The sequence below is a fragment of the Rhipicephalus microplus genome, chromosome 9 (genome assembly GCF_043290135.1).
Source record: "Rhipicephalus microplus isolate Deutch F79 chromosome 9, USDA_Rmic, whole genome shotgun sequence".
Lineage (NCBI taxonomy): Eukaryota > Metazoa > Arthropoda > Arachnida > Ixodida > Ixodidae > Rhipicephalus > Rhipicephalus microplus.
The window spans coordinates 82,147,391-82,165,285 of NC_134708.1; the positions used below are offsets into that span (position 1 = coordinate 82,147,391).

A 17,895-nucleotide genomic window follows, 5' to 3' on the forward strand; every position below is an offset into this window, starting at 1 on the left:
ACGCTTTTTCGGGACAATGGCAATGTTGCCGTTTCGGGATCGGTACTGAGGTGGAGTCGTCGAATTGATTGATTGATTGATATGTGGGGTTTAACGTCCCAACACCGCTATATGATTATGAGAGACGCCGTAGTGGAGGGCTCCGGAAATTTAGACCACCTGGGGTTCTTTAACGTGCACCCAAATCTGAGCACACGGGCCTACAACATTTCCGCCTCCATCGGAAATGCAGCCGCCGCAGCCGGGATTCGAACCCGCGCCCTGCGGGTCAGCAGCCGAGTACCTTAGCCACTAGACCACCGCGGCGGGGCGTGGAGTCGTCGAACCGGGCAGTGCAGTGGTGTCATGGTGCACGGACATTCTTTTGAGACATTTGTTACCTTTCGTTAGAACTTGTGAACCTGATTTCTTTCTTTTTCCTTTTTTTTTTCAGGATATGGTTTGTTTTAAGGTTGGGGGAATGTCGGGGTGCTATCACCCCCTGTAAAGTCGTTTGTGCCTCATTGCACGCAGGTGTCTTGTGAACAGGTCGCAGTTAGGGTTAACAGCCACTGAGCCGTAGGTAGCGCAACGCTCACACGCGATCTTCACCATCATCATCATTATGGTTAGCGCGACAGCGCCAGCAGTGACGCCTGGCGGCGAGACTAGGTGGCCAAAGAGAAAAGGTTGCAGAGCCTCTTTGGCCTGTGGCGGCTGGCGCAAATGGTCACCTCCGGACGGGCTTTCGCGGGGTGCGGCGATCGCGGGTCGCATCTCGTGGATCCCTCGCGGTGAGCTGAACATCTGCAACGCTGCCTTCCCATAACCTCTTGTTTGTTGTTATTTTTTATTGAGTGTATTTGGATTTATAAGACAGTTGTTTTAGTGTCTGAAAATGCTTCGAGGTAACGAGAACAATAAACACGTGGCAGATATGGGAAATGGTCCGGTGCAGCAGGAAAATTTAACTAGGCTGATTTTTGGAGAAGCACAAGTTTGGATTAACAAGTTTCATATTACTGTAATAAGAAGTTAATAATTTTGGAAAGTATAAATTGCCAATATATCACACTGCCAAGACGTTAGAGCAACTATGACAGTGTCCCTTCCAGGGTTTCCACTGATTTTAGAGTAAATGTCGCCAAACGAAGAGCAAAAGTCGCCAAAATTTGGGCCTTTTTTTTTTCAAAGTCTGCCAAAAAAGTTGCCAATCTAGGCGCGTGTGGCATGCCTAGTAATCAATATTGCAAATCAATTATAGTCCTGTAGAATATAGCCCCAGCCGTAGCCTCAAAATTATAATGATATGTTTCAATGCCAGTCGTACCACACGGGAGTGCATGATGCGACTCGTTCTCAAACTAGCCGCGAGATTGGCTTGCTCATGCAAGGGCTACCACGCGTGATGAATGGAACGTTCATGATATCTTTCTATCGCAATCTGCTAGGTTCAAAAGTGAAAGTGTGGTAAAACCTTGGCTGAAAAGGGTGAAAGCGCTGTATGTAGAGAGCTTCATATCCCCATATGACGATATGGGAATGTTCGGAGGTCCCAAGTTTTCCTTTCAGAACCTCCAAATTTATATTTATACATCTACCTTGTATTCTTTTTAAATAAAAATTGGCCCCGTATCTGCATGTTTCACTGCAAATGTCCTCGAAATAGGATAGTCTTGCATGTGGAGAGAGTGAACAAAACGTTTATTTAATGTTCTACACAAGAAAATCGGTGAATTGTATTCTGGAAGCGCTGCCTTAGAGAGTCTCGATCCGTGCAGCGAAGGCGAACGAGTGTATCAAGGCATGTTAGACATGAGCGCTATCTGGTACTTATCTTCGAAAAGGAAGGAAGGCGTGCGCGCCCACAGAGAAAGATGGGCGTCTGTTTCGGAGGCGATAAGGAGTAGAACGCAAAGCTATGGGCAGGTGCCACCACTGTGTCGTCATAGCAAAGCGTTGGAAACACTTGCTTTTTTGAGCATCACGTTGCACTGTCAGTGCAGCGTGATTAACGCTACAGTCCTTACAATTACTTACCGTAATTACTCGAATCTAACGCACACCTTTTTTCCGGTTAAGCGAGTTCATAAATCGCATGCGCGTTAGAATCGAGTACGAACAAAAAAATTACGGCCAATCTATTGCCATCGGCAAATCCAAAATGGCTGCCCCCTACGTGCGTCGGCTATTTCTGCCTATGTGTTTCCCATGTGCGGCACTTCGTACGTGTGCTGAGGAGTTCGTCATCTAGTAGTGCATTAACATCAATGGCGTGGAAGGGCCAACTCCAAAAACTCGAGTGCACCACGATGCCGCTTTTAAAAGAAAAGTCATCGCGTGTGCAGAAACGGACGGAAATCGGGCCGCATCATGGTCGTTCGAAGTTCTCGAAACGTGCGTGCGGGACCGGCGGAAACAAAAGCAGAAGATTGTCGACAGCAAAGCTTCACGCAAAGGCTTCAGTAAACCGCAGCAGGGTCGGTTTCCGCAAATTAAAGAGCTGCTCGGCGAGTATGTGCTTGAGCAGCGAGCGGCACAGCGGCCCGTGACGACAGAACTGCCCCAAGTGTGGGCTATGCAATTAGTCTTAGAAAAAGGTCTAATGCAGAGCCAATTTAAAGCGAGCAGGTGCTGGCTAACTAACTTTATGAAGAGGAAAGGCTTTTCCGTCCGAAAGGGAACATGCATAGGCGAAAAGTTTTGCGGAGGAGTACGATGAATATCTTCACAGTTTTCAGAGGTTCATCCTAAACTTGCGGCGCAACAACGGCTACCTGCTTGGGCAAATCGGGAATGCCGATCAGACGCCTCTTTACTTCCACATGCCTGGCACCACCACCGTCAAGAAGAAAGGAGCGAAGCAAGTTCGCGTGCTGACATCGGTCCACGGTGTCAGCACGCGAACTTGCAGTGACGGCAATGCTCTGTTACACGTCAGATGGGCACAAGCTTCGCCCGTACCTCATATTTAAATGGAAGGCGCTCCCGAAAGGAGTCGTTTTTTCGAGTGGGAGTGGTGTGATCGTGCGGGCCAGCGAGAAAAATAGGTGTGTGTTGCAATCGACATCTTACGTTTTTTTTTTTTTTTTTTTTTTCGCGGTGGAAATCGGGTGCGCGTTACAATCGATTAAATACGGTATGTGTGTCTTCTATAGCCACACATACAAAATATTGACATGTTGTTATGGTGCCTAGATATATGCAACAATTGTTTTTTTAATTGATAATAGCACAAGTATGAACGCTGAAACTTGAGCAATATTGGTGGGTGCTGCAGATGGGGTTGGTTGTTTGGCATAGCGCTTGGTGCCGTTTGGGGCATCGTTACAATGGACAAACAGAAAAATGTACAGACACAGACCATAACTTTTGCGTTGAAGTGCCCTATGAAAAACTATCGTCCTTAATAAAATAAAGATATGTGAATTAAAAGGTTCATTCAAGATAACACGGCACAAGCCTTGAAGGAACAATCTATTAGTGAATCCTTTTGAGCATTAAGTAGTATACCGAATGGCACTGTCCCTTTTTCATAGTAACTTACATTTAAACGAGTCAACCTGAAGCATTCGAGGCATCAAATAAATTACCACGTAGACTATGTAAAATGCTATACCGCAATTTTTTTTATTGCACACACTCAATGAGAACAGTAGAAAATATCTAAATGAAGAATTTCTTTAACGCATACACTACGTACCCGCCTATCGGCCATCAATACGTGCACCTGACCCCTGATGTGCTTCTCGCGTTTCACGGAAGAGACACTACTGGTAAATGCAGGAAGGCCCAGAATAGTTTGCCGTCATTTGGCAACTTCATTCACTACGACGCAGTTTGTCAATGCATTTTGCTGAAGACGAAGGCCAAGTTTCATCTTTAAAAGTGACTCCGAAATGTTCAGCTTCACTTTATGGCAAAATGTTGTGTTAGTCAAGGTTACGCCGGAAAGGCTCTCTCTGCTTTAACATTTGGGATAAGAAGTGCCAAGATCTTGATGGCTTCAGTGGCGAGTGCTAACAACAGGCAAACACCAGCATTGCCTTTGAACGCTAGAGTCTCGTACCCAAAGCTTGTGCTGTAATCGATTGCAGTTGTCACGAATACAAAACAAAGCAGTCACTGCAAAGAGAGGAACAATGGGCGCTGCATCCCCACAGATAAATTCAAGAATTTCACTGCAGTGAAGTCATATGTCCAATAATCGAACAACTTAATTGCAAAGCAACGGAACTAAATCTTCTGCAAACTTCGCAACAACCGCCTCACGCTTTCTGTGCGGAAAAGCTCCCGCTGCACATTCGCCCCAGTGCAGCTTCTGAAAGCTTACCGGAGAAGCTGACCTCTTGGTCTGCTGAAAAGTATGCTAATAAGAAAATTGAACTCTTCATATCTAATTAGGGAGTATGCCAGGAGTGAATAAGTCAACAATCTATTCAAAACAGTTAGGCCTAAGCTGGGAGCATGTGGCCTAACCGCCATCCAGCCACTTCAGAAGCAAAACTTTATAGCCTAAAAAAAATTAATATAACACCACCACCTCCCGGAGCGCGCGCAGCTCTCCGCTGACTTAAATTTTGTTGGGAGGTTGCTGGTGGTTGCACCAGTACAGCCGGTATCTACACGAATTCAGGAGATACACACGAGAAACGCGACGGATAAACGGAATCGCACGTAAAGTGCGCATTCTTCTGGTGGGTGGGTTTGAACTTAAAAAAAAAAAAAAATCTCTCATTCGCTGGGAAGACACTGAGCATGGAATGCATGCCTCACTCGAGACCTGAGTCGAAAATCGCCAAAAATTTGCCATTTCGCTACACCCAACTTTAGATCGCCATGGGCCCCTAAAATTGGCCAATTTAGCAAAAAGTAACCACCAGTGGCAACCCTGGTTTCCACACTCACCCCTGTGTGACAGCTGCAGCGGGAGGCCACGAGGAGAAGAAGTCGTTCTGGCAGTGCAAGAGAAACTGCTGCAGCTCACGCATATACAGCGAACAGGGGGCATCGGGGGTAGCCATACGGTCCACAGCAGGACTGCAGGGAACAATGGCAAGAGGTTCAAAATTAGGCAAGTAGACCTGTCATGGTCATTTTATCTCATGGCTAACAGTGGGTTTTTCCCAGGATGGTAAGACCAAGCCCAATTTCAATTTCAAAAACAGAGCAGTAATTTTTTCCTTTTACAGGAAGCACTACAAGAACTCACTACACAGCACAAACAGGGAGCTGCAGGTGCACATAACTGTTTTCTAGTACACCATATTATCAGAATCAGAAATGGTGTTATTTAGTCATGAAATTAACGCAATTTTTTCAATAATGGCAGATGTTCTCCTGCTGATGCCCAACCATATTTAGCAAAGTCCAATTAGTGACGAAGGGTGTTCTGAGGAGCACGTGCTTTTCCACATTGTAACCCACTGGTGCACAATAAAGTCACACACAAGAATCCCACAAGATGAGCTATCAATTCAAACACACGTAAAAACCAACTCGAAAACCATTTCCTCTGCGTGTTAGGCTGCATGTTACAGCCCTAGGCCTAGCACACAAACCTGTGATGCCAGATGCCACCGACTGGCCCTATAAGGAGCTAGAAACTCTTCGATCAGTAGCGACTTTACATCTGAAGTGAGTTTACAAAGCAAAGAATTGCAAAGAACAGTTGGAGGTAGCAGCAAAGTCGTCTTTCCTGTAAAGACGTCTTTCCTGTACTGAAACAGTGAAACTGACGGACTTGTCATGCAACCTCTCAATCACTGTAGGTTGCCTAATTACACAAGAGTTAATGCCAATCTAGTAGTTCCCCATTTAAGTTTTCAAAGCAGTTTGAAACCGCCAACAACAAACCAAGAGTGCTGATGAACGAGAAAACAGGAAAGAGGGCTGCTCTCACGTGCAAAAGTCTTCCTCGTGCATGGTCAGGATGATGGCCTCAACAGACTGGCTCACGGCAGACAGCAGCGGCTGCACTATGCTCTGGGTAACCGTCTCCACCGACTGCGTGATGATGAATCCCAGAAAGAGCAAATGTTACGAAAGCAAGCCACCACCCCAAGCGCTGCACTTGCCACCTCTCCAAAAACTACAGCAGGAAAACAGATAAAAAGAAACTCACAGAGTCCCTTAAGCACTTGCTGAAGACAACTTAAAGGCAAAAGCCATATTATTGTTCTTCTCAGTTAATGTAGTGAGCATCCCACGCCCCCCTTCAAAAACTTTCTGCACACAATGTAGTTTTACGTTGCCTCCAGCATCGGAGGCACCGAAAGCTTTCAGCACCTCACTTGGTCTTGCACTGCCTCTATGATCAGCCCACGTTTAACAAAGTGACGACATCACGTGATGACATCATCATGTGATGTTACACAAGTTCTGCCGATGTGTTGCATGACGAGGATATCACATGGTCACACCATCATGTGATGACAATTTTTGCACCACTGAAGCTGATGCAGACAGCCAATTTTCATGTTTTAAGGGCATCTAAGGCTTTTGCCTTAAAATGCATATAGCGTAGAATTTCATCAGTAATTTTTTGCATAATACGTTTTTCAGAATAATACAGTCAAATCTGATTAATTCGAACATGCTTAATTCGAACTACCGGTTAAATCGAACTCTCAAGGTCCCGTCAAAGCTGCGTGTATTCCGATGGGCGAAAACACCCGGTAATTCGAACGCGCAAGCACTTGTGATGGTCAATTCGAACATATCGTGCTCCGAAAATGCTCTCAGCATCCCGCCCGATACACGGCGGCACCTCCGACACCGCAACACTGCGCGCAAAAGAAAGAAAAGGTTCCGGTGCAATGTTTGCTCTCTCTCAAATGCCCATCTGCGACGAGCCTGTGCCATGCTTCTCCCTGTTCCGTCCCTGCCACGTAAAAACCCTTCTCCTTCCAACGCCGCGTGCAAGAAGAGAGGGAAAAAAAGAGAAAGCTGTTGCAAGGTTGAATGCATGTGTGGTTGATTGAATGTGTGGTTTGGTTGAAGAAAACGAATAAGGCACTATCTTCTACAGCCCTTACCCTTTGCGGGAGCACGGCACTGCGTCTTGAGGAGCGAGGGAGGGGGGTCTCTCTCACACGTTGGTGCAACGCTTTCCCCTTTCCTGTCCCTGCCACATAACCCTTCTCCCTTCAACAAGGCGCGTGGGGAGAGCAAAAAAAAAAAGCTGCCGTGGAGTGTTGGTTGTTTCCTTTCTCCATGGTTTTCTCTCATATGCCAATCTGCTTCTCTCCGCATGGAGACGCTCCTCCTTTCTCGTCACGTGCTGGCCCCGCTGCGGCTGCGTAGCAGAGATGCTGCACAGTAGTTGTTGTCATCATCTTCAGAGAGCGTCGGCGCTGAACACCGCGCGCAACTTCTCTTGCCAGGAGAATGCTGAAGTTGAAGTAGAAACGCTTTTCTAGCTGCGTGCGAAATTGACTCGCTGTAAGGCAAATGTGTGCAGATGCGCATCACCGATTACTTAATGACAGATGTCCTGCGATTTGTGAATAAATGTACGTCTTGTGAAACTTCCCCCTCATGTGTTAGCTCAATGCACATGCGCCACTGCATGAAGAGCCATTCGTTTATTTAGCTTTCATTAATTCAAACCTCCTTTAATTCAAACAAATTTTCGGGCCCCTTCGTGTTCGAATTATCGAGATTCGACTGTACATTTATTGTTCAATACCCAGCAAAAGTACCTTAGGGGGCAATGCATTTTTGTTTAGCTGACGCAAACGTGTTTTTACGGGAAATACCTAGTATACCATAATTGCATATACGGGTTTTTACTGGTACAGTCGACTCCTCTTAAACGGAACTCGAAGGGAATCCATGAAACTGTTTCAATTATCGGAAGCTTCATTTAAGCAAAGTACACTTATTTAGTGAATCAGAAATTTTATTCAAATTGCACAAACCTCACCTTACTCATGAGGATGAGTAGGAGAAAAAAAGGAGTGAAGAGTGGTTTGCTTAGCAAGCTTGAGTTGTTTTTTCACAAAGTACACATGCATGCCTGACAATCTAGCCAAAAATTTTGGCCAGGCCTCATGCTCAAAATAGTGCTGCAAAAGTTCAACAGTCTCTTTAGCTGATCGGTCTGATGGCACCACTGCAGTGGCAATATTGTCATCGCAATCACCACTCGAAGATTGACCCTCATCTTGCAATTCGGCAATCATTTCTTTAACAGTCACCTCATGACAGGTACGAACATTTTCATCAATTGATTCGTAGTCCTGCAGCATAAAAAAGGCAGTGCTTTCAAGTGCTTCTTGCACTTGAAAGCCAGCATGATGAAAGCATATGTGTATTGTTGTTGCCTCCACTTACTCCCAGGCATGAGCCAAAATGTGGATGGCTGCCAATAAATCTATGCTGTAGCATTTCCCGCTGTCTGTACAAAGCAGCATTCAATGGAGCAATTGTCTGCGGTAATGAACTTTATTGTTCTGAGTAACCCCTTGATCCACTGGCTGGATCACTGTCATTGCATTGGCTGGCAAGAACTCCAGAGTGACGGCTTGGAGTCTTTCAACCTGACAGTGGGCTGGGCAGGTTGAAATGGGTGCCGAGAACGAAGTTCTCGGCACCTATTTGCATGGCGATATGCCGAGGTTTCTGCTCGAGAATTGGTCCGCTTATGAGCAAATTCTAGCTCCGTGCACACTTGAACCACAGAAAAAGAACTTTTTCTAGTTGTTCATAAGGTGTCATCTGCATCCACATCCAATTAGATGTAAAGGTTTCATTCTTTGAAGCGCCTTTGATCTTTTCTCTCTCTTTGCAGATCTGCGACAGCGTCGATTTTGGGATGTATTTTTTTGCCCCTCCGTCTTGGGCACACCACTTCGGTCGAGCTCCTGAAGAACTTGCAGCTTTTTTTCAAGCTAGAGTGAATGGTGCGGTCACTTCCTTTCTATCGGGCTGAAATAACACCGTGATCCACCTCACTTAGCTGTCCAAATAGGCCTAACACACAACTGACTCGCCAACTCTGCTCCCACAGCCACCACAAGCAAGAATGGCTACTGGATTGACTTGTCTCGAGGTGTTTCCATGGTTGTGAGACTATCTTTGGCCTGAGCGAGTCTATCTTGTGTTTAGAGTTTGTGCCGTTTAACCGTAGGTGACCAATAAGCACTGTTTCGATTAACCGATGACTTTTACTATGCAACACATAGAAATCCAGCCATATGAGCCCGTTTAGTTCCGTTAATGAGGCATTTACGTTTAAGCGAGTTTCATTTATTGGGAGTCCACTGTATTTCTAAAACTCGTAGCCTGCTATTCTAGTTTAGTAGCTTGAACAAAATTCTTATGACCCGCCAAACAACATGTTGCATGCTTGCAGCCATGCACACTCTGCAGCACCATCGAAGAGAGACTGCCAATGAGAGGAAGTGAATGGAGTGACTGCCCCTTGCAAAACACCACACAGACCTCAGCCATTGGCCTCACTATTTAGCGTGCCTAATTTCATACTTTCTGATAATGCTTTGGATAGCTCCATTTCCAGATTTGTTCCGATTTCTAGTTAACAGAAGGACCGTAAAAGCGAGATACCACTGTATGCTTGGATCAAAAACAATTTGTAGCATACACAACACGGACACGAAAGAGGACACGAGATGATAAACGAGCACCCATTTGCGGTCTCGTAACTTCTTCCGTGTGAGTCTTGTTTGCGCTGCAAATCATTGCTGACGCCAAACCAAAAATCCCAAATAACCACAATTATGAGATCTGAATCAAGTGAATTTGTTTTCGAGGCACCACGGCCAGTGTCGACGCAGGGCACAATTGATTTGATACGTAGGATTCAACGTCCTAAAACCACCATATGATTATGAGAGACGCCGCAGTGGAGGGCTCCAGAAATTTCAACCACCTGGGGTTCTTTAACGTGCACCCAAATCTGAGCACACGGGCCAACAACGTTTCCCCCTCCATCAGAAATGCAGCCGCCGCAGCCGGGATTCGATCCCGCGACCTGCGGGTCAGCAGCCGAGTACCTTAGCCACTAGACCACCGCGGCGGGGCAACGTGGGCACAAGAAAACAAGTTATGTGTAGGTGATAGAATGTTCATTTCACTCACCTGCAGAGCTCCTTTGACTATGGATGCAGCCTCAGGTGATTCCACTGTATTGCCAGACAACAACTGCAGAAAGAGGAGACACAACACAAAGGCAATGACAAGTATAAATTGCCACCATAGACGAGAACCTGCCTCCAAGTCACAAGAATGTCCTCGTAAAGTGATCGCAAGTGTGAACGATGAGGCATGTTCTTACTGAGCTGGAGTGTTGAGCGTAGCTCTCTAAAATGCTGCAGAACTCAAACATAGCTGAAACAATGATATCATTATGAGACGCGCCACAGTAAGGCTACTTCGAATCAAGTTTAAACACTTGAGGACATCCAATACGTACCCTAATTTATGTATGTAGGTTTTTTTTTGCATCCGAACCCTTTCCAATACCTATTGAAGTACTGACAAAATATTTTGAAGGCGAGATAACTCTTAAAATAGACCAGTGTGGGTCCACATCATATACCGGCAAACCCACTCACGAGTCTAAGCACTCGGACTCATTCAGACTCGGGTCATGCCGTAAGGCTGAGTGAAAACGATGAAATAGATTTTGGTGAGTGCTAGGCCAAGGGAGTCCATTTCAGAAATTTTTTAGTGAGTCTGAGTCCAGGTGAGTACTAAGCATAAAATATATTTTCCAAGTGAGCTAGAGTAAGCTCCACTTTGATCCATCCACATACTTCAGCATCACTATGGGCCTTCTGTCAGCTTCCCTTCTAGTCACATCTACTTGCATATACAGTAAAACATCGTTAATTCAAAGTCACTGGGACCGTCAGAAATCCTTGAATTAAGCGAGTTTTCGAGTTAACAGAACATACGATACGTGGGATGCAAGGATCTTGGAATAATTCGAAGTAATCAGGGCTGGTCGTTCTCTGTGCCGGCAAGTTTGTGGCTCCAAGGGTCATGCTTTTCAGCAATACCTGGTCCCAATTTCGCCGCAAACATGGGGGGGAAAAACGAGCCTGACTGCTGCCACCGAAAAAAAAAAGAAGGGAGTTGTGATCAACTGAAATGCACGCCTGTTTTACAACACATCTTCAGTGCAACACAGTCTCGCTGCATCAGCGGCCTCATGATCAGACCATTCGATCATTCTTTCTGGTAAAATAAAGAATTTAATAATGGCCAGTGTGACAAAATTTGCTATGTGTTATGGCTGGAAAACATGATCATAGAAGCTTTCGAACTTAGTTTTCAAAGTAGGCCTTACAGGCTCGAACTCCGCCAGCAGTGCAGGTGTGTGAACTGCTGGAGAAACTAGCAATCAGGGGTATGCATACATTGCGAATTCCGCCAGGCTGCCCTCTATTAATTTCTTTACATTCCCAGAAAGAGTGTGTAAATAATGGCCCGCTGACGTTGCGGGAAACATGCAAATGCTGCCCGAGCGTCACCGCTGTGCTGCAGTGAAGCATGTCTTGTTTTCAACAGGCACACATTTCAGTTGACCACAAGACCATTTCCCCTACCCCTCCCCTTTTTTTTTGCGCTGGAAGTCCCAAGGCTGCAGTACTTCAGCTGCCACACATTAGTATTGTTATGTTGCATTGCCTTGTGGCTCTTAAGGGCAGTTGTTTCTGCAGATTTGCGGTACAATTGGAAATCAGCTCATGGCACTCAATGTTTTCGAATAAACCAGACTGAAGTTGACCGCCGCTTCAAATTATCCGCTCAGACTTACACTGCAAAATACGGGACTGCAGAAATATTTTGAATTAGGCGAGGTTTTCAAATAACCAAGCTCAAATTAATGAGGTATTACTGTACTTCAACGGACTAGTTTTCATGTGCTAACGCAACATTTATTGACCAGAGGCATGACTTATGGGAAGAGGGGAGGTATTTTGACTCTTCTGCCCCTTCCCGCCAACTCTGTCACAGGAGAATCTGGATAAAAATATCTCGTGGGAGTCATCTCTTTCGACACTAAAACTGTCTTTATAGAATTGCAAGCACTGATAACTTATAGTTGAAGGTACGAGGTCAAAAGGCACCAACGGGGAGCACCTATTATGCTGAGATTTTTTTGGTAAAGAGCAACAACACTATGGCCGAAGAAGTTGATTGCATCCTACCGGACTCATTAGTCAACTTACTCAGACACAGATCGAACCGTGGATATGAGCCTGAGTGAGTTCGAGTGAGTTTGAGTCCGAGTGAGTCCAGCTGAAGAAAATTTTGTTGAGTCCGGGTCTGAGTGAGCCCCGAGTACAAAATATATACCATGAGTAAATCTGTGCGAGTTCCCCATCTTTTGCTCCCCAACCCATCTTCTACAAAATGTCAATGACTAATATAGCTTAGAAAATATTTATATTCCATTTTAAAGTGCATACCATGCAGCTGTATGCAAAACGAAAAACATTTTAACATGACATAAATATGCTTGAAGTGTGAACAACAAACAGCCAGCTACGTATCAAGTTTGCGTTGGCTGTCACAATCCTTGTGAGAGCTCTCTCCTGCAGCTGTCAATGCAGTGCTTACGTGCACACAACGCCGAGCACAAAGAGCATGATGAGAGCGTCCCTATTTTTTTGCACTCATGTGGTCAACAAACCGCACTCGGTACCACCTCTCTCAGTGCTTGCTCCCTGAAACTATAGCTTCAGCTGGGGCTATGCGTATGCTTCAAAGAAATTGACCATCGTGCACTTAAACATTCAAGATTTATCACAATAAAAAGGTCATTAGGTACTTATAACAAAAAAAAGAAACGTAAAATTACTGTGCTGCTGCTATCTTCAAAACAGCCGCCGTTGATCACGTCTTATAAAGCAATCTTGACTAACTCTGCCAATACGATGACAAGGGTTTCATTCTTGCTGCAGCAGTCACATTTTTATGGACGCGAAATGCTAGCGGCTTGTTTGCTGAAATGGTTGAAACTTTCGCAGCGTTCCACTGCATTGCACCTAATAATCACATCGTCCAATGATCACGATGTTAATGAAGGCAACCGTTCGCAGGCTAAAGACAAATATTTTTCTTGGGGTGATCTTGTGCCTGGCAAATGAAAAGTTGAGGTACAAGCAGTACACGCTGTAGACTGATAGTGACAGAAAGAGCATCAGCCATCAATAATCTACCAAGTGGTAAAGTGCATCGGCTTTTGTACATCTGCTATCAAAGATCAAAGCGTTATTAGTGGTGGCACGTAAGTTGGACTGTTTGAGTGCTGCATGCGGTCCAAACAAAATTATCTCAGACTGCAGTGAAGCTTCTCAAACAGCACAATCTGCACCGAGTTTTGCCAACAGTCTTTGCAGGTGAAATATATATATATATCAAAATAAAAACACAAGACAATATAGTGGTTTGGGCATGCAAAACTGCATTATTATTGTTTTTATTATTTTACTATTAATATTATTATTCCAAACAAGCTCGGCATATGCCCTCATCAAGCAAATGAATACAGCGACCATCTTACCGTGTCCATCTGCGTCTGGAAGAGGTGCAGCAGATGCAGCAGGCTGGCATTGCATTGCTGGGCTGCAGTGGCAGGGCCGTTCACCTGCAAGGCATCCGAGCCTTCCAGAGCGGCAAGCTGTTCGCACCGAGCGGCCAGCTGGTGGACGGCCTGCGCCACGTTCTTGGCCACCATGCGACACAGCCGGCTGTCCACCGAGGCCACCCGCAGCTCACTGAACATTGGCACAAAACACACCCCCTCGTCAGCACTCAAACACTAAAACCGCTATCACTGCCGTTATCAACACTGTTACCACTGCCGTAAGTTAAAAGGCACCATGCAAGTGGGCTTTTCACGCCAACAAATTTTAGTAAGTTGTTTAGCACAGGAATCGGCAACTTTTGGAGGCAGAGAGCCAAGTTGAATGAAGCCAACAAGGGGGGGCCGAATGACACACCAGGCAGACAGAGAGAACGAAGTCTGGCAAATGGACAATAATGTACAAACTTGAATAGAAATAATGCCTTTTTGAGCAAGCAGGAGGTCACAAGATGACAATTTTATGGTTTTCCAAACAGCGAAGAAATGAAACGCGGCACAAGCACTGCCTTACAACAGTGCTAAGTGGTCTATTTTGTGTGTCCACTTTCTGCACTGTTTGAAAAACTCCACGCTTTTGATCACACATGGGTCCAGCACTCGGCAGCTTTATTTTAAATCTGATGTGATGCGCACACAATGTCACAGAACTCAAACAAAGCAGAAGCTGTTGAAGATGAAAAGCTTTCAGCCACGGTCGGTATGCTGGCATAAACTTGCTTGCTGCATCGTTGTGAATGAACTACTGTATTTACTCGCGTAATGAGCGTGCTCCCATAATAAACGCACCTCTAACTTCAGTCATCGAAATTTGGATCTTTTTTCCCCCGCATAATAAACGCACCCCCTACATTCATCCTCTGCAGTCCCACCAACGGACACCTGGCGCCTACTTACCCTTTGGATCTCTTCCATTGTTTCATTATTATTCCGAGCTCCTCGGCTACCTTGGCTCGCTCCCTCCCCCCCCTTCGCCCGTTGTCGCGTGCCGTATTGTTTTTCTTTTTATCTGTGCACGGCACGTCCCCTGTCTTCTCTACCTGTGCGTCACAGCGGAGTTCACGAATGCGAGTGTAGAGACATCGCCACTGATAAGCACACAGCGAGCGAGAGCGAGTGAAGGTCATGAATCTGCCCATGCGGACTGACGATCACTTTCTGCCAATACAAAACTTTAAGGCCCAACCATGTGCATGCTATTTTCGAGCGACGACGACAGGATTTGCTGTCGCGAAGGGTCATTCGTCGCTATAGCGTATCAGGTTTCTGGAAAACCACAAAAAATCACTTGTCACCCAGAAAAGATCGTGATGATTTTCACAACATGGCAGCACCCTCGATACTAGCCTCGCTTGTTCGCCGTGCGCACACGAACTTCTAATGTGGAAGTGAATTGGCGGCCGTATTTTGTCGTTAAGCTTGTTATCAGCAGTTTATTTCGATGTTTCGGAGTAGCTTGCTGCAATGTTGGTTACTTGCTACAATGACAACGGCGGCGGCGTGCGAGGTTGCCGCGTAGTTGGCAAAGTGCATTGTAGCACACGCTTCTGGGCAACCCCTCGAGATCACAGCAGGTTCCACTGTTGCGGTTAAAGGATTGCGAGAAAAGATAGCTGCAAAACGCTTTTATGGCGCGCACGGGCAACGCCGGGACAGCTAGCAGATGATAGCGTCATCAACCATCGAAGATGAGTAAAGTACAACAAAGAACCTGTTCCCAAACAGTCTACACATAAACGAGAAGCTAAGCGACCTAACTTTTTTTTTGCATTAGGCATGCATTTTATGCTCATCCCAAAAGAGTTTTCATAAAATCTACCCCGCATAATAAACCCACCCCCAACTTTGCTCCAATTTTTCTAGAAAAAAAGTGCGTTATTTACGCGAGTAAATACGATATCAGCCCCTCAGCATTTTAGCTGCAAGAAAACTAGTGTCATATCCCTGCAGTAGTGGTGGCAGTACGTAATAAGGGAAAGATGCCAAGCACATTTCGGGCTGCTTTAATGCAAGAGTCTGGCACTATGATTGCATTGAGAACAAAGTCGAAGGCTGACGAAAAGCGGGGCTTTTACACTGCTATTATACAAAATAAATACCGTATTTATGTAATAATCAAGAAAATAAAAGTATATTGGTGCAACAGATAACTGTTTATTGTTTTCGTGATGCTTTTGATCATTTGAAATTCTATTGATGCTATTCTTCTGGTTCTGTGAAATCTGCATTTACTAATTTTACTGCACTCGTCTTCTTGCACCAGTAATAGACGGCAAAAAAAAAAAATGGACACCGTCTTGCCATTGGCCACCTAACCTGGTGATGGCTCGCAAAATGCCGTCAAGGTCATCTTGCGAAGGGCGACTGTCATGGCTGCTTCCCGACAGGGCCACGTTGACGGCATCCAATAGGCGTGACAGAGACCTCGATAGGTAAGCCTTCTCCAATGGTGCTAGGGTGCCACAGAGTGTCTCTTCGGGCCTGCACCATGATTGAATGAGTGGCACGGGCAAAAGTCTCAACACGGGTAGCGCAACAGTCCTAGTTCCATGGGGTTTACCACAATTACATAGAGGAGGAACAGGCAGACCTTCTCGAATGTTTTTTATAATCACATTCAATTTCTGTGAGCAATGTAATCGGTGGAGTATTAGCTTAAAAGGTCAGGCTAGTTAGTACTTCGCTGCACAAGATATTGAAAGCTTGAGAAATGAAGAAAGGACAAGTACCTGTGACTGCTCGCTTGTCATTTCTTCAATTTTCAGGCTGTCAATGCTTCGTGAAACAGTGGAGACCTCGGGAACATGCGCGAGCACAAGCGGTTTCATTAGAATCACTTTGTAAAATAGCCAATGTGTTTTACCATAGATCAGATTTCGACGACCAATGTTGGTAGTAATTGCTACTTTTGTTGTACTGTGAATGGCATTTGTTTACAAGTGCACGAGACTTATGCACGGCATGGGTGTATATCTAACCAGCACAGGAACATGCCAGCATGAATTACAGTGCTGACTGTTTAATCTGCCATCGTGACGGCACCTTACTAGCTGCTCGTAAAATTTAGAAAGAGTAGCGAAGCCACGTACAGCGCTTTATGACAACGCAGTCTTTTCAATAGAAGAAGCGACATACTTGAAGTCTTGCTGGCCCAAGAAGCGAACACCAGGTTCACTGTCTCCGCTCGCCGAGGTCTGGCCTTCGATCTGTTCCAGCCGCTTCCAGAGCCCATTGAACAGACTCAGTAACTTGGGATACTCGCCCTCGAACGCTTGCCGCAGAAACGTAGACTCTGCAGCAGTCACACGTAGAGCCAATGTTCGTTTGCTGCCCGCCCATAATGCATTGAAAAATATGGCTCGCTATTCATTACATTAAGGAAAGACAAACAGAGGCTGCAGAAGAAATCACTTGCACATCAACCTCGCAAGACACGAGTGAGCTTGGCATTATGCCCAATTGTTTATAGCATAAACCTTTGCTACCAAGTATGTACCAACAGTAAACCTGCGGCCCAAAGCGAATTCAAGCCAAGTAGCGTTTTGGTCGAGTAATTTCAAATTGATGAGCTTGAATAGTATAAATAAGATACTATAAATGAAAGTGAATATTTTTGCCACGAACCAACTAACTTGCACAATGTTTTAAAGAATTCGAACTAGGCATGTGTGAATGTCACTTTATAGCTTAAATGAAGAGGAAACAACTTTTAAATATTACCCCTAGATAGGTGGTTCCATGGCATAGCAGTCCTACACTGCGCCGAAGTCCATTTTAGAAGAGGTTACATACGGTCAAATATACGTCTATTCATACATTTCGAATACTTAGAAATTTTGAATAACTTGCTTGTCAAAGTGAATTCGCATACTGCACTACATGTCAGAATATTTGAAGCACCCAAATGTTTGCCCATGCTTATGTACACATTCAGCTCTAAGGTTCCTAGTTTCCGAAAAGAACCTCATTTAAAATTAAAGATGTTGACAAGCTTTCTAGAAATCACTCCAACGTCACAAACAATGTGCGTTGGCCAGTGCACGAAAGCCTTCCCATGCTACACTGACAAATGGACACCCTTCTGAGTAATTTATCACTCAGTCACCCTTACTAACGCATGTTGAAGAATGCATACGAATATTTTGGGAACTCGTGGCCCACACTATCTGCCCCAGGTGTACGCCAAGATTTAAGTTCTGAGTTTTTCAGATTACGATGTAAAGTTCAGAAGAGGCCCAGTGATGCACAAATGCTAACTTATAACACTGTCGCTACATGTTATGCACGGTTCAGCA

The 17,895-nt window shown here is 45.2% G+C and overlaps 1 protein-coding gene across 1 annotated transcript in view; it reads right to left on the reverse strand.

The window, feature by feature from the left end:
• The window catches only part of fws (Conserved oligomeric Golgi complex subunit 5 four way stop), a 45,419-nt gene that overhangs the window by 8,918 nt on the left and 18,606 nt on the right, over positions 1-17,895 (reverse strand). The window contains exons 10-15 of the mRNA XM_075873956.1: positions 16,736-16,892; positions 15,917-16,081; positions 13,520-13,733; positions 10,084-10,146; positions 5,882-5,985; positions 4,888-5,019 (exon numbers count right to left, since the gene is read on the reverse strand). Of these exons, the coding sequence (XP_075730071.1) occupies positions 4,888-5,019; positions 5,882-5,985; positions 10,084-10,146; positions 13,520-13,733; positions 15,917-16,081; positions 16,736-16,892 (835 nt within the window). The remainder of the gene's footprint in view (positions 1-4,887; positions 5,020-5,881; positions 5,986-10,083; positions 10,147-13,519; positions 13,734-15,916; positions 16,082-16,735; positions 16,893-17,895) is intronic.